The sequence below is a fragment of the Balaenoptera borealis genome (assembly GCF_965194805.1).
Source record: "Balaenoptera borealis genome assembly, chromosome: 9".
Classification (NCBI taxonomy): domain Eukaryota; kingdom Metazoa; phylum Chordata; class Mammalia; order Artiodactyla; family Balaenopteridae; genus Balaenoptera; species Balaenoptera borealis.
Genome location: NC_138873.1, coordinates 25,513,433 through 25,530,425, shown reverse-complemented (window position 1 = coordinate 25,530,425; position 16,993 = coordinate 25,513,433). Strand labels below are relative to the sequence as shown.

Below are 16,993 nucleotides of genomic sequence, written 5' to 3'. Positions count from 1 at the left end.
TAAATCCATAGACACACCCATTCATTCTTGTGCTTTTCAGACTCGTTGGATTGGAAAACATCATAGCAGAAAGTATCCTATGCAAGGCCACAGGTCTATAAAATAAAATGTACACACTTAGTAGTAAGAGATTTTAGAAATTTATAAAAAGTAACTAGCAACATAATCTCCTTAATAAACATTCATAACAATGCTTTAGTAATAGATAGACTTACAGAAAGCTTAGGCCTAGCTTAGGTTTATTAAGGAACAAAGTCTTCCCATAACTTTAACTTTTGGAAGAATTATGTTTCATGTTTTTATAAATACTTGCAATATTGAGAGAAATTATATACAGTCTATAATTCTTATCTACGAAAATAGCAATCATTATTGAAGCTGCAAAGCAAATTAATAATAGGCAGATGAATTAATACAATCAATAAATGTACAAATAAGAGAGTAAATTTTAAAAACAGGACTGCCAAATAAAATACAGCATGCCCAGATAAAGTTGAATTTCAGATAGACAAAATTTCACAATTAAGGGATTTTTTAAAAATCTACAAATTCATTTGTTAATACAATTGTAATTTATGATATTAAAAAATAGCCTTAAGTATTTGATACAACAGATGGAAAAATATACTTTATATTATTCAAGACAAATTGAATTCACTATAGGTTCTTGCTGTTTGGCACTTAATTGATTAAAAACTGAAAGATGAGTTGTCAGTTGTTGGCTAAAGAATCTATCTCTTAGCCACTGCAATGAGAAGCCCGCGCACCACAACAAAGGGTAGGCCCCGGAAGAGTAGCCCCTGCTCGCCCCAACTAGAGAAAGCCAGAAAACCTGCGTGCAGCAATTAAGACCCAACGAGCCAAAAATTAAATTAAAAAAAAAAAAGAATCAATCTCTTATTTTTCACATCAGGCATTTTTCTTACAAATTACTACTCTTCATCTCTTTAGTCTAAGATATTAAACATTTAAAACTTCTTCTTTGATTTACTTGTCAGTTTTAAATGCCATTACTGAAGAGCTGCGATCTAAGAGGACTCTTAGAGCAACAGCACAATGGAAGGATCAGCCTGCCATCTCCCTAATCCAGCAGACACTACTGGGACAACCGGTATTATGTGGGCCCTGACGCGATGAAATACCAAGTAATATAAACATCACCCATGGTAAATTCGAGTTAAACATTTTTGACAAGTTAAATTTTTCCATTTTACAGGAAATACAAGACTTAGAGCTAGAGGAAAAAAAACAAAAACAATCACTCAAACTGAAAAGTGGAACATTTTGCTGGTCTGGCCCCTGCAATAAATCAATTAAATGATAATAACAATAAAGGGAATGTGCCAGATTAAAAGAGATTTAAGGAACATCACAACCAGATGTATGATTCTGGATAGGATGCAAGTTTTGGATAAACCAGCTATAAAGAAAGGCCTTTTGGACAAATGGGGAAATTTGAATATACACTGGGTGTAATCTTACACATTTAACAGTTGAATAATAATGTTAAACATACATACACACACACACACACACACACACACACACACACACGCACGCACGCACGGTTGTGGAGATGCCGGCCTGGAATGCAAATATGTGTCTGATGGCAGATGCCCATGAAGAATTATTTTAACGTCCCATGAATCATGTTATTTCACAAAAGTGTATTAAAAATCACCAATATTCTAGAACTTCATTGGTACAATAGTCTTTTCTTTCTTCTGCTTCTGAATTAATCTTTAATGATGAATCATATGGCATGTTGAAAACAAGACAAATGGAAATCTCTCTTCTCATCAATATCTGGTCGGGGGAGTGGCTGGGGGTAGGCAGGGAAACCTTAAGAGATGATAATGTATCAGTTCTTTAGAAGGAACTTGATCTGGCATCCACTTTGCCAGTTAATTCAGATGCTAGGAAATACCCTTCACTCTGCATGTGCTAAAGCTAAAGGCTTCTGCTGTGGATCCTAGTTAATAATTTAATCTAAAACCACTGCTACCATCTGCTTGGTCAATTTCAAAACGTCTGCTATCACCGTGACTAGTTTAGTCAAGTCACAATATTCACGTGACAAATGTTGAACAAATGGAAGGCGAAGCAGACGGAAAGTATGCTTTGGAAAAAAGAAACCCCCATCAACAGTCTAAAACACAAAGGGAGCCCTGCTGACCGAGCATTCAAAGTTCAACCATGCCTGCGGGGATGGAAGGATGCACTGTCTCTCTAATGTAGGGAATGTGACAATCCGGAGGCTGTCCTGACATGATGGACATAGGGTGGGGCAGACAGGGGAGAGCTTTGTGAAGGGAATGGGCCCTGAGATTGGAAATACTGGTGGGTAGGGATACAGCAAGGGCAAACTGGAAAGGGGAGATGTCACAGGCTCCTAGAAAGGTAGAGCTGAAAAGAGCCCTAAAGAGCATCCAATCCACTCCTTTTATTTTACAAAGTAGGTGACCTGCAGTAGATCACAGAGCTACCCAGCAGCTGAGCTCATTCCGCATCCTGTGCTCCAGTTTTCAGTACACCACGCTACCCTGCCTTCACTGCGGAGGGCTGATGGGCGGGGCTCCAACCATCCACACTCATGTCTCCCTCTGTGCCCCTGTTATTCTTCCCCGGGAATGCTGGATCCCTGACTTATCCACTTGGCATGCCCCTATTCTTTTTTTAAGTTATAATTCAAGCATTAACCTTCCTTACGAAGCATTCCTTGACAGAGCTTTCATAACTCTCTATTTCAAAAATATATGTCATTTTACTTCAAGGATAACTTCCTCCAAAGTGAACTATGTCTGTCTTGCAGAAAGAGAACAAATAGTATCACTAAATGTAAGCCTCTTATACTTGGACTAGTTATTCTTCACATGTTGTATAGCCCTAATCCATCCACCCGAGTGAACTGATTCATCTAATTCATTTTATTCAGCCTATATGAGGTATATAATCGCTCATTTCAGGAGAGGAATAATGTATATGAGTAGAGCAACATATCAACTAGTTCAATTAAGTTAACTCATTTTACCTTCCCCAATACTGTCATTCAAAACATATTTTCTGAATACATATTAAAGGCCTAGCACATCTTAGAGAATAATTTTCAATCACTTGGAAATAAAAATATTTTTTCTGGGCTATTTAAATTTAACATAATTATGTCCTTTTATACTAAAAATAATTTAAAGGGAAATAAAATTTTAAATTTGAAAAGAAAAAAAATCAATGTAACCTTTCTTCTAAATCTTCAGGGAAGAAAAAAAGTCTCATCATGGAATGAAAAGCCAAAATATATAATGTGATGATCTTAGAAATCTAATTTAAGAGAGTCATGTGAGTAGCTGAAGTGTTTTATATTCTGGGCTCTCTTTTACTTTTTAAATTGGACAATAGTAAGGACCTGCTTGATTGATGGTGTTACAGAACCTGTAAAGAATCTACACTTGAGAAGAATTTTCTACCTAGAAAAAATTGAGAGCAAAGGATACTTTCTAATCATGACTACCAGGGGAAAACTGACAAAATAAAGTCGAAGGTTGCCACCTACAGGTTACAAAACCTGTAAAGAATCTACACTTGAGAAGAATTTTCTACCTAGAAAAAAATTGAGAGCAAAGGATACTTCCTAATCATGACTACCAGGGGAAAAACTGACAAAATAAAGTCGAAGGTTGCCACCTACAGGGGGACGCTGTCCGCTCAATGAGACACTGGTACAGGAAAAGGATTCCTCCTGCTGTCTCTTGACAGAAAAGCTTGGAAAAAAGGGCTCTGGTTTAACACACCCACATTCATGGTCATGTCTCAAAAGAATGTCCTCATCTTCTTCTACCAAAGGAAGACCATACTCTGTAATCTCTGTGCCCCTTTTGAGCCTCAATTTGGACAAAGTTGATCTCATACCTCCAGGAAGATTTGTGAATATTCATAAACTCCCTAGTATCTGCAACCAAGCTCAGATTAAGGAAGCACCCCTGAATTCTAGAAAGCATTTCTGATTCAATAAGGGGGCAGCTACAAGTGAATAACTAGGACTAAGAAAACAGAGGTCCATATCAATTTACAACCAAAAGGTAAAATCTTATAACAAAGGAATCCAAAGGAGTGTGTTTCCATTTGGAGAAAACAAGCAATGGGAAGAATACCATGAACTGTTCAGTTTTTCTTTTATTTCCTGTGATTTCTTATATTGTTTCACATATGGTTAAGATGAAGGCTACAATTAATAAGCTGATGTGATCAACTGCTTTTGTTAAGAGGCCAGCTGGTTCACATGCAAAATGATAATTAGACAAATTAAGACAGACTGCTTTGGTTTGCTGATGAACTGACAGCAATACTTATAGTTAAATGTCTCCAACTGTATTTGGTTTTCTAGTAATGGTAAAAGTTGATCTAGGTAAGGATAACATTTATCTGATTCGTGTTAGGTTTTATAAAAAAAAATTTACATTGTCCTAAGCCACTGAATAAACAGCAGCAGAATTCTTCAGAGAAACCATAGCTCCTTATAAAGCATGAGTGCTAGGAAGGTTTTGCAATTATGCTGGAGATGTCACAGCAGGAGCAAGGGAAGGTCAGCCTGGCATAAAATGATATTCAGACAATCTAGAGAGTACAGAACTTTCACTTAAGTTAGGCAGTCACAGACTTTTGAAATAAATAAAACCTGCCTATAAACTCAAGTTTTCATATATTTTCATGGATTTTTCTTTTCAATCCAGAGAGGTAAAATTTAAATAAGTAAACAACAAATGACAGCAAGAGACAAGAATAAAAACATTGGTTAGTATATAGAGACATGTTCAGTAACCTAATTCTCGTAACCTAATCTTTCTAAAGCAAGGATTTCACGATGTAGATTTCTGAACTGATGCTGCAGAAGTGCCTTCACACTTGTGGGCATTCCCTGGTGCTAGAGGACAATACAACTGGACACAACTGGAAGGGAAGGGAAGCATGGTGATTGCAGAGCCCACATAATTAGGCTCACATAGAATCTGAGAAAAATCAATGGTAATCAAAACAATAATGCTAATACTAGGTAACAGCTGGCCACTGGCTTTGTAAAAAATGATATGCTTAGGTCCTCCGCATCGGTATCATGGCAGTTTGAAACAGAAAGCAGAAGAAAAAAAAAAAAATTAAATTCTTCACATCTTGCAAATACAATAATATCAGGCAGGATTAAGATCAACAGTCTTCTTCATGTGCCTGACATTATTTCTAATATGCAGCCAAAACTATGAAGCTTGGAAATATAAAGACAGGTGTGAATATTTCATAATTTGGTCCACTGATTATTTTGTGTGTGTGTGTGCTTTTTTCACTAAAGAAAAAAGATCAAGGGAGTAGAAATCACTATAGGAATTTGGTAACGAAGACATGGGCAATCAATGTTTTCCTCAACCAGAATAAAAAGAAAAGAAATCTAGGGAGAAAATAAAACAGATTAAGTTCTTACAATGCCAAATAGTTTTTCCCAAACCTCTCTCAAGTTGTACGGCAGCTCTCAGAAGACTCAGTTTCATCCATTTTTATCACCTCATCTGAAACACCTATCTCTTTGTGCGTAGCAATTCACACACATCATTATATGATAGAACCAAGTTCAAATGAAGCTGCCACAATCAATTCTCATTAGCAAACTATTGAAGTATACATTTAGACTATCGAGGGCGGTCCTAAAATAACTGCACTTTTCAATACGTGCCTTGATGTTCATGTACAATCAGCTTCACTTGAATGGAATTTAATTATTTTAACTGTTTTCTGAAGAGAAATACTCACCAACCGCACCCCACTGGATAGAGGAATCAGCCACAGACTCCAGACAATGTATTACGTTCATTATCAAAATAATCCCCGGGGCAGCTCTGGAGAGCTAGTTCCAGCAGGACACCCCATGTTGAAATAGGATAAAATTTACTTCTTCGCTCAGTAGCCTTCCTCTCCCTCTTGTCAATACAATCACAACCACTCATCAACAACGATAACTCTATATTCTGAACTTTCTAGCTTCACTCATATTGTTTAACATCACCACTCCCCTCCCCCCCCCCAAAAACACGGCCTCTTCTTTCTGCAGCTGCTGCATGCCACAAATAGCTTCTTGTATAATTTGACTTAGAATGCACCCCAAACTAAACATGTTGAATGGCAACGTGAATGCTTCATTCAGAGAGCACTAAAATGTGTAGAATGTCCTAAAAACATCGCAGTGGAAAAGGGGATGGTTTGGTAGTCCTGGGGCAGAGGACTGCTTTCAGCCGTAGCCTGCAAATTCTCCTCTGTTCTATGCAGACGGCTTCGGAAGATTCCCACAGTGTTCAAAGGAGGAGCTAATTCCCCTCAGCCTGCCCTGTCCCCACGGGCTTTCTCTAAGGTTGCCTCCATTCCCCACGACGAATGTCTTTCTTCTTGCTTTCCTAATAAAAGGTACTTAGTCTATTTATGCTCTAGCATCAATTATCCATTCTCGGGTTAATTCAAATGGTTTTTAAGTTGTTTGCCTTAATGTTCTGTGTATTCTACACATGGCAAAACCCCCTCTGCCATTTTTGTAAGCTCCTGGCGGGCCAGGGCCGAATCCATAGAGATCTCTTTGCACAGGGCCAATCTTGGTGCCAGGAAAAGCCAGATGCTTGGGAACTTGATACAATGTGAAAACACATAACATTCATGGGCACATTCAAAAAAAGGGGGTAATTACCCATCTTTATGAAACAGGTGAGGGAGGGAAAGAGCCTGGAAATTTTAAAAGCATTTGTCTATAGGGCCATAGTTGTTTAACCTCTATGAAAATTTCCCTTAAGAACTAGCTTGCAAAGACTAAACAAAAATTTCCACACAGATAATGGTTATTTTCACCTCATTATACATTGTACAAGTCATTTTTTGAAATGTTTCCTTGTGTGTTGAAATTGGAATTTATTTACTTGAATACCAAGTATATTGGCAACCAAATGACTGCTGGGGCTGATGGACAAAGGGGGAAGAGTTAAAGGGAAAAACTCCTTTTCGGTTGCTATGAAAAATGAGAGACAGAAGAATAGTGGATTACTTTTTTCTTGCTCTTTTCCCATCATATGTTGGGGCTCGGATTAATTGCCATTTCTTCAGGAAAGCAAACCTTTCCTGACCCTGATTCTGTTTATACCTTCTATTATTCACTCTCATGGAGACCTTCACTTTTCTTTCATAGCACTGGTACTTGTGTTTGTGTAGTTATTTGTTTAGTAACTGTATGTCTCACTAGACACAGGATCTAGACTGTAGAAGAGAGGCCACAGCTCAGCGGGTCTGCAGGGTCCAGGTGCCGAGCACCAGATGTGATGCACAGTAGGCATGCAATTAATATTATTTTATTAAAGGAATGAGTTACAGGAAGAAAAGAAACAGTTTAAACACAAAGAGCTCTAGAGGATTTAGCTTTACTCTATGGCATTAAAAAATAACTAATGTTAAAGTCTCAGTATTAATAGAGAACTTTTAAGAAGAGACAAAAGTTCATTCAAAAATATCACATCACTCCTTTCCAGCCTGGTCTTCTTTATTAAAGATGCTATACACCAAGCACTACTCTAGGCACTGGAGACCCCAAGATGGAGACAATTCTTTTACAAAGCCTTCCTTGATCCTTTCATCTCCCATGCCCTCTCCCCGCAAGAGTGGATTGTCCACTCCTTTGTGGTTTATCCATTCCATAACCGTCCTTATGTGTCTCCCATACTAGGACCTTCCCTCCTTGAGGACCGGGATCAGGCCTTTATTGGCTTTGGAGTTGCCAGTAAGTTTGACTAAATGACAAAAATGCATCTATTCCTTGTCTGTACGGAATTCTATTGAATAGAAGAAGGCAGATACAAGCAAATGGTAATAAGACATTTTAAAACAGAGGGTAAACTCTAATGGGGGCCAAAAGGAAATGATATCAGGGAAAACATGACATAGCAGGATGACATGTGAGCTAGACCTTGAAGGCTTTGCTACATAGAGAAGATATGAGACACATTCCAACTAGACAAAAGTGCAAGAGCAAAGGCCGAAAGAAGAGAGCGAGGCGTCTGTGTGCTGGGAATACTGAGTCACGTGTACAACAAATGGTGCACGTTGCCTCTGATGGCCTCAGTCAAACCGCCTTGCAGTCACTGGGAGCTGGAAACCACATTTCCCAGACTCCAGTATACCTGAGTCTCCTGGTTTGAAAAGTCGCTGCACCTAAACTCGGCTGAGGACTTGAGTCTGCACTCAGCTAGCTCTGGTGGTTAGTCTGACTGTTGAGACACTTCAGTAGGAGTGGTAACTGCAGCCTCAGCGTCCAGTTCCTCCTTTCGTGGAGATGGTAGGCAAGACCAGTGACACTCATTTTGCAGGTAAGGTACACAGCTGCGGCAATGTGATCTTGGAGTCCAAACCTGAGTGCCAGCTTTCTGCTTGCAGCAGAGGTTACGGCTCCCTTGGTGAGCCAGTTCTGAGCTGGTTTCTTGGATATCATTCCTGGGAGTTCAGCTTGGACCTGTTCCCCAAGCTTTTCCAACAATCTTTACAACCTGTGTTGAATCCCCTTCTGCTTACGTTGCTGTCTGCACCTGAACCTGCCTGAGACAATCTGCTGGCCCTTCAGATGAAAAAGTGGGGTTCCTAGGGGTGGCAGTGGGAATATGGCTGGAAAAGTAAGTCAGGACTGGTTGGGAGGAATCTTGCCTATTGAATAAAGGGGTTAGACTTCATTCAGTCAGTAATGATTGGACACCAAAAGTTTTCATATAAGGTGGTGATCCTGTGTTTTAGAAAAATTTGAAAGACATAGAAAAATGAATTGAGATAGTAAGCAAGTTCCATAAAACCAAGATAAACTAATGTTGATGAAAGAAGGAATGGAGGTAAGTAGTCTGTGCCCCTTATGTTAATGACGTCCCCCATGCCTCACCTTTGGCTGTATCCTAACACTGCCTCCCTCTCTTCAATGCTAATCTATTCCAGGTAGGACATCAGCAATCTGGGGGGATGGGATACAGTCACCTACTGACTCACGTTAGCCTCTAGTCTCACCAGTCTCTCTTTCAATTTCATATTGCTGGACAATTTTGAATGAATATTTTAGTTCCTGATTACTTCTTACCTTGACAAACTGATTTTTTTTTTCCCTAAGAGTGGGTTTTGTATAAACTATATGGTCATGAACAAAGCCCATAAATGATAGCCAATAGACACATGAAAAGATGTTCAACATCACTAATTATTAGAGAAATGCAAATCAAAACTATAATGAGGTATCACCTCACACAAATGAGAATGGCCATCATTAAAAGTCTACAAATAATAAATGCTGAAGAGGGTGTGGAGAAAAAGGAACCCTCCTGTACTGTTGGTGGGAATGTAAATTGGTACAGCCACTATAGAGAACAGTATGGAGGTTCCTTAAAGAACTAAAAAAAGAGTTACCATATGATCCCACAATCCCACTCCTGGGCATACATCCAGAGAAAACTCTGATTCAAAAAGATACAGGCAATGTTCATAGCAGCACTATTTATAATATCCAAGACATGGAAGCAATCTAAATGTCCATCGACAGATGAATGGATAAAGAAGATGTGGTATATAAACACAATGGAATATTACTCAGCCATAAAAAAGAATGAAATAATGCCATTTGCAGCAACATGGATGGACCCAGAGATTATCATACTAAGTGAAGTCAGACAGAGAAAGACAAATATCATATATTGCTTACATACAGAATCTAAAAAAATGATACAAATGAACATATCTGCAAAACAGAAACAGACTCACAGACATAGAAAACAAACTTATGGTAACTGAAGGGGATAGAGGGGGGATAGCGGGGGTCGGGGGAGATAAATTAGGATTTGGGGATTAACATATACACATTACTATATATAAAATAGGTGAACCACAAGGACCTATTGTATAGCACAGGGAAGTATACTCAATATCTCATAATAACCTATAACGGAAAAGAAAAAAATAAAGAAATGTATCTTATAAAAAAGACCATAAATGAAAAATAACATAGTTTCTGTTTATTTTAAAAACGCTGTCTTTTCCTCAATGTTAATTACATACAACTCTGAAATACTGCATCAATTCTGATAAAGAATACACAAGAAAATCTAGCCACTATCAGTATTTAGGGAAAGAACATCAGTGTTTAGGGAAAGAACATCAGATAACTGAAACAGGACAGCCAGCACTTTATTAAAGCAGCTATGATGGCAATGCCAGAACACTTAGATGCAAACAGAATCCACTCATTATATTAAGGTAAGAGGAATTACTGAGGGACCTTAAGGAGCTTTCAGAATCTCCAGGTGGCCAGAGGATAAGTTTACACACCACATAGTCAGGACTGTTACAATGAAACGATGCCGCGGTCGCCACCTGCTGGTCATCACTGGCTATCACGGATCATGTGCAAGTCTGGATGTCAAGTGTCCACAGAAGCAAATGTTGGAAGAGCAAGAGGCCAGTGCTGCTGGGCTTGCCAGGAGATCCAAGCAGCTTACACAGCTACTGCCTATGACTCCTCAGTTTGGCATCCAAATTCAATCAGTGGGTCTGGGTGACAGAGCCTAGGTCACGTACCTGCAACTCTAGCTGCAAGGGAGTCTGGGAAATGAAGGTGTTAGCTTAGCTAACGTGATAGGAGAAGTCAGGCCAGACAGGGAGTGAGATGGCGCTGAATGAGCCAGTGACAGAAACTGCTGAAGGATTTCTGGCCAAGTTCTTGAGAAAGAACAATTACAAGAGGCTCCAAAATGAACTGGGATTTGTCACCCTTTATATCTGTTTTTGATTCAGATCCAGAAATATAGTCATTTACATCTGAGCTTCCTAAATCAGCAGCTGAGAAAGTTGGAGGATTCTTTTACTCAAATTGCATCAGTGGCCCACAAGTAGTATTCAACACGGTCACCTACTAAGTACATTAACTCAACACAGCCCAGGATTGGTTTCTTTCCATAGACTTCATTTTTGGAGAACTTAAAAAAAAAAAAAAAAATTACAGCAGATTTTTTAAAATACATGCTCAAATTCACATTATATAAGAAAAATAATGGCAATAGAGGTGATAGTGGAAGGTTCAAAGGAATGATTTTCAAGAAACCAGAATTATTCCATAGGTTGCTGTGATCTGACTTCACAAATTAAAAGAGCAAGTTCGATAAACTCACTTTTCCAACTACCTTATGTAATTAAAATTGGAAAAAAAAATGAACAGAAACAATGCTAGAAAAGTTTATGTTTGGCCTTAATTCTCTACTATATCATGTGTTCTCAGGAAGAAGACTGAATAATCTAAGCAGTGATATAGAAACTCTGATATTTACACATTCTAAAATGCCACTGAAGAATTAAACACTCCATAGGTGAGCATCTATTGAGAGAACACAATTTTTCTGAGCACACTGCACAAATAAGCCATCTCTGAAATGAGGCAGGAAAAAAACACCATGTAGATAGTAATATCTTCAGCAGTATTTTTTCAAGGCACAATTTAGTGGTAATTTAGTGAATCTCCTTAAAAAATTCTATTTTGCTATCCAATTTTCCTTTTGATAAAATGCCCTGAACAAAGTCTTATCAAGAACCAAATGACAATCAAATGGAATTTCTATGTATCTCATTACTCAAAAATATTGATTTCTTCAAAAACACCCTGATATTATAAAATAAAAGCATTACATATTAATGTTCTTACCCAGTTTTTTAAAAATCAGAGAAATGGCATCTTGGATGAAGAAAGTAACTTACTGCCGTCTCGATATATGAATAATTTAATTTTGCAAGGCGAGTGTGACATGTGTACAAGATGTTTTTTTAATCGTCATGATACATAGTCCGCGTCAGAAGAGCAACAGGGAGCAGGGCAACTTTCGTAAACAATCTTTGAAAACAAGCACAGTGTCTGCAGGTTGTTGTCTGGTGCTAGTTCTTTCTCACACTTCAGAAGTGACGCTCCTCCACACACAACTAAGGGTTTCTAACAAGATGTCTGGAGAAGGATCCAGAACACTTATATTGGCCATATCGTATTTCTTATTCCCTCCATTTCAGGATTCAGAGAGGGCTGATCAGTAACTCTTTGCTTCCCATTTATATTACTGAAATGTTCTATCTCTAAAAAAGAAACACGTCAGCCCTCTCTGTCTATGGTGGTACGAACAGAGAAGAACAGAGAGCAATGCTCATCACGCAGCTCTGCAAGGGTTAAGTCACGGACCGGCTGCAGCTGCTGACCGACAGGGCACCCTGAGAGGAAATTAAGACGATGCCAGGGTGAGGCCCTCTGTGCTTTGGACAAGCGGGTCCCTTAGACAGTTAGATGCATATCTCAGGAAGAATTTTAATGACCCCACATCCCTGCATCTTCCCATACATAGAAAAGCATTAAAATCATTCACTTGAGATATCGGTTCTTTGTGATTAGCAGTAACCTTTTACCGAGACATATGCTTGACTGCCCGTATTTTCTCGCCAAAAATCATACATAAACTGGTTTCTTCCCTGCCTCTTCAGAGCAGTTTCCTCAGAGCTACTGAGTGGCTGTCTCCTGGGCTACAGTCCTCAGTAAGACCCTGAATAAAACTCACAACTCTTGATGCTGGGTGTTTTTCTTTCAGTGACAACAGAGCCTGAATGAGAAGCTGGTCAATTCCACCTTGAGTTCTAATTTCTGGAACAAACACATGAGCTTCGACCAGATCTCTCTGACCACTATCCAACTTTCCACTGTGTGGAGAATAGATTGTGTACAAGTAACAGGAAGTAGGGAGCTACTGTCGTGAACTAGGCAAGAAATAATGGGGGCTTGAACTGGTGCTGAAAAAAGAGAAATGGGTGGATTCAAAATATATTTAGGAGGTAGAATAGAAAGGTTAGATGTGGGACAGAAAGAAAGGGAGGGATCAGTTAACTCCAGTTGTTGTTGTTGTTGTTGTTGTTGTTTGCAGAATTTACCTTGGGGGAGGCTAGTGATGCCATCTTTTGAGAAAGGGAACCCTGGAGGGGCAACAGTTGAAGGGGAAGGGAATCAAAACACGCGCCAAGGGAGCCGTCCATGGGACCCGCAAGTGAAAATCTCACATGGCCAATTGCATGTTAAGTCTGAAGCTCAGAGGAGAGGCCAGGGTCAGAGATTAAAAACAACTTGGAAAACAACAAGGTCCTACTGTATAGCACAGGGAACTATATTCAATATCCCGTGATAAACCACAATGGAAAAGAATATGAAAAAGAATGTATATATATGTATAACTGAATCACTTTGCTGTACAGCAGAAATTAACACAACACTGTAAATTACTATACTTGAATAAAATAAATTTTTTTAAAAAGTCTTGGAAATGAGCATACAAAAGGTACTGAAAAGCACTGAATGAGAACACCTGGGGAAAGAAGGCAGGTAGAGAAGAGAACGGAGGATGGAATCCTAAGGCTCTTGGTTAGAAAGAGGAAGAAAGAGTCAAGAAGTGGCCAATGAAGTAGGTTCTTAAACTCTAAGGGAGGAAACTGTATCAAGGGGGGGGAAAATAGTCACGTGCACAGAATGTGCTACTAAAGTGAGGCAAAGACAAAAATGTAAGCGCTGCATCCGGCCACGGGGAAGCCGCGAGCGCCCTGAGGGGATGCACAGCGCACAGTGGACGAATCCAGATCCACATCCACGAAAAAGTGAAGAGGCGGCGGGAAAGTGAGGAGACTGGATGTAGAGCGCCTGTTTTATTAACATGTTTTGCTCTGAAGACAAAGAGAAAAAATGGGTGGGCATGTAAAGGATATGTGAGGTCAAGAAAGTAGTTTCAAACTCTGAGATACGTCATTATAACATCCCTTTTCAGAAAATTTTTGGTCTGTTTCTCTTCAAGCTCTCTGGTTTGTTTCTGTGTCCATGGGTCACTGAAAAGCCCTTTTTAGATTCACATTACAAAACAAGGTTCAACACTCTGGGTTAATGAATGACAATAATCTTTAGGCATAAAGGGAGGGGATTATTTTCTGAATCGATGAGTTTCATTAATGGAAAAAAGAAAGGGTCTCCACCCCCCCCATTTCACCCTTTCCTGATCTCTTTGTATAGCATTTGCGATCTCCATCTTCCCACCAAACAATGGCTGGATACAGGTTCCGAACATTCCTGAGAAGAATCACTCATTTGGGCAAAAGGTACCCAGTAAGGCAATTACGGGAAGTCTGCCCCCCATGTCTTGCAGTTCACCCAGCATTTTTTTGTATTTAGGAAGAAAAAATTATCATTGGGAGGTGGAGGGGGTGGGGAAGGCAATGGATTAATGAGAACATTTTAAGGTAAAAAAGCTGGAGCAAAATAGCTCCGTATCTCCAGGAATAGAAGACAGTGCACTGAGACAGGGGAATTCTTGACTCCCTTGATTGGGAATTCTTGACATGGAATCATCATGAATACTGGAACAGAAGAGTAATGGAGAGTATGAAATCTAAGGACATAAGAATGGGAAGCCCAAACCCATGTCTATGTTGTAGGTCTAGCCTGCTGCCAAATAGCAAGATTGCTCTGTATTTTTAAAGGACAGAACAGTCTTTAGGGAGACAAAATAAAAACAATAGCTAGAAGTTAATAGTGCTTACTCTGAGCTGACCATTTCCATGCATTATCTCATTTAACTCACTGATGCTGATTACAGCCCCGAGTTGTCGTTGTGGAAACAGAGACGCAGTAAGGAGCCAAGTAATTTTCAAAGGCCGTAAGCTTGTCCAGTGGTGGGGCAAGAATTAAAACCAGGTATGGGATGCTGGAAGCCCCCTCCTAACTACTCGCCACCCCACAGGCCCTCTGGGGATGCCTAGGGAAGGAATAAGCACTTAACAAAGCAGACACAGCAAGCCAAGCCCCACATAGATGCACACAAAGCCTGAGGACCGAAAGCTAAATTTAAGCATGAATTTTAAGTGCACTTTTTATCGGGTACAGAAAAGTGCACAAATGGTTAAGTGAGCAGCTTACTGAATTGCCACAAAGTGGACGTCCATGTAACCAGCACCCAGATCAAGACATAGATGGTTACCAGCTCCCAGAACTCCCTGTTCATGTCCCAAAGGTAACCACTACCCTGACATCATCACCAAAGATTACTTCTGCCTGTTTTTGAATTTTATATGATGGGAATCATACTCTTCTGCGTTTGGCATATCTCACTCAACACTATGTTTGTGATATCCATCTAGGCGGTTGCATGTAGCAGTAGTTTGTTTATTCTTATTGCTGTATGGTAACAGACTTACTCATCCATTTTATTATTAATGGACATTTGTTTTTTTCCTCATTTGGGGCTACTATGAAAAGTACAGCTGTGAACATTCTCATGCATGTCATTTGGTGAACATATTTATATCTTTATGTTGTGTACATCACTAAAAGGGGAATTTGCTGGTTCATAGCGTGAATATATCCAGCTTCTACGTAGATAATGCCAAAAAGTTTTCCACAGAGGAAAGACCAGTAGAGTGATTTAAAGGTATTCTTCCACATCAAGTGAGTACTCAAGTAAAAACAGAATTTAAAAATATTGAAGGGATGTTCCTGTGATTATCACAGGACCATTCTTAAATATCAAAAATAAATTAAAAGGAGAGTCTTTGCCTTTGAAAATCATCTGAATGATGGAAGCCCTTCTTGCCAAATTTTCATGTAATAAAAGCCAAAGAGAAAACTGGTTGAAAGGGTCTTGGAAGGGCTGGCACATATAATAACTGGGCTGGCTACAAACTGGTAGAGACAGAGTAGCCTTTGGCCAAGGATTGCCATTTCTAGTCCTCACACCTTGATAGGTGAGACCTGGAACCTTACTGTGTCTGGGCCTTGGTTTTTTTCACATCTGTAACGACAGAACCACACAAGTTGAGCTCAAAGTTCTATTTGGGGCACAAACTTATGTGATATAGATAGATAAAAGAGATGCTTCTGGCCTGTCAGAAACAGCAAGGATTCAGTCCTGTACAATCACTATATGCACCCCGAGCAAGAAGATATAAAACCATTTTATTTTGTTGCAAAATAAAAGACAACATAAAATTGGAGGTTAGCTAGGCTGATACGTGAGGGAATGCAGCAGAGTTCTCAGGAAAACTTAAGTGTTGGGGAAGTATTTGGGGTCCGATAAGGAAGTCTATTAGGGAAAAAAATGATTTGAAAATATTCGGCCAAAATGATCACAAGATTAAAGATAAAATTTAAAATTTTATCCTCGGGTCACAATGTTAAAACCTCATATTTTGTCATACACAGTCCCCACTTCTCTTCCTTCTTATATATGCCCCTTCCCTGCCCTCTCTTCTTTTACCCAGAACACCTGTAATATATGAACAAATTCCAGTGGGTTTGCCATTTTTCTCCAATTTTTATTATAAGCCATTTCAATAACTATGAACCTTCATACTTTTCCTGGAGTCAAGAGCTTGATTTTTATTCTTTTTGGCTTAAAAATACAAACATGTAAGTTTACTAATTTTCCTCTGCATGCAGTTTTGGCTACATTTCATCAGTTTTGAAATTTAACTTTCTCTGTATCACTACTTTCAAGAGTCTACTTTTGTATTTAAATATCCTCATTTCCTTCTATTTTTTACCTGCAATACTAATGAATTTTAAAATAACCTGACACAGCGTCTTAAGTTGAATAAAATCCATCTTGATAATACCCATAAAAATGTTGTCAATCTTGGTCCTTTTTTTAAAATTCCCCCAGCATCTATCCTGCTTCTTTACACTTACAGATATGCCTTAAAAAAGGTAATACACCCTGTAATGTGTGTAACATTAGCTTCTTTGTCTTTGCTTTGCAGTGTTTAAACAAGAAAGCAAATTGAGCCAGCTGTATAAGCAGCACACAAATCAATGTTGTCTCTCTTCGGGCTCCTCCTTTTTATCCTATTGACATATGAGGTCAAGAACAGCGCTGTGAGGCTGCACTGGATTTTGTACAGA

At 39.1% G+C, this 16,993-nt stretch overlaps 1 protein-coding gene across 12 annotated transcripts in view; it reads right to left on the bottom strand.

Moving 5' to 3' along the window:
- NHSL1 (NHS like 1) overlaps positions 1 to 16,993 on the bottom strand; it is a gene marked incomplete at its 5' end in the record, with an annotated part of 304,070 nt that overhangs the window by 69,044 nt on the left and 218,033 nt on the right. The window contains one exon of one of the 12 annotated variants that reach the window (XM_082405601.1): positions 18 to 79. The exons of the other annotated variants lie outside the window; for them this stretch is intronic. Within the exon in view, the coding sequence (XP_082261727.1) occupies positions 18 to 21 (4 nt within the window). Of the gene's footprint in view, positions 1 to 17; positions 80 to 16,993 lie in introns of those variants that run through there. 12 annotated transcript variants of the gene reach the window in all.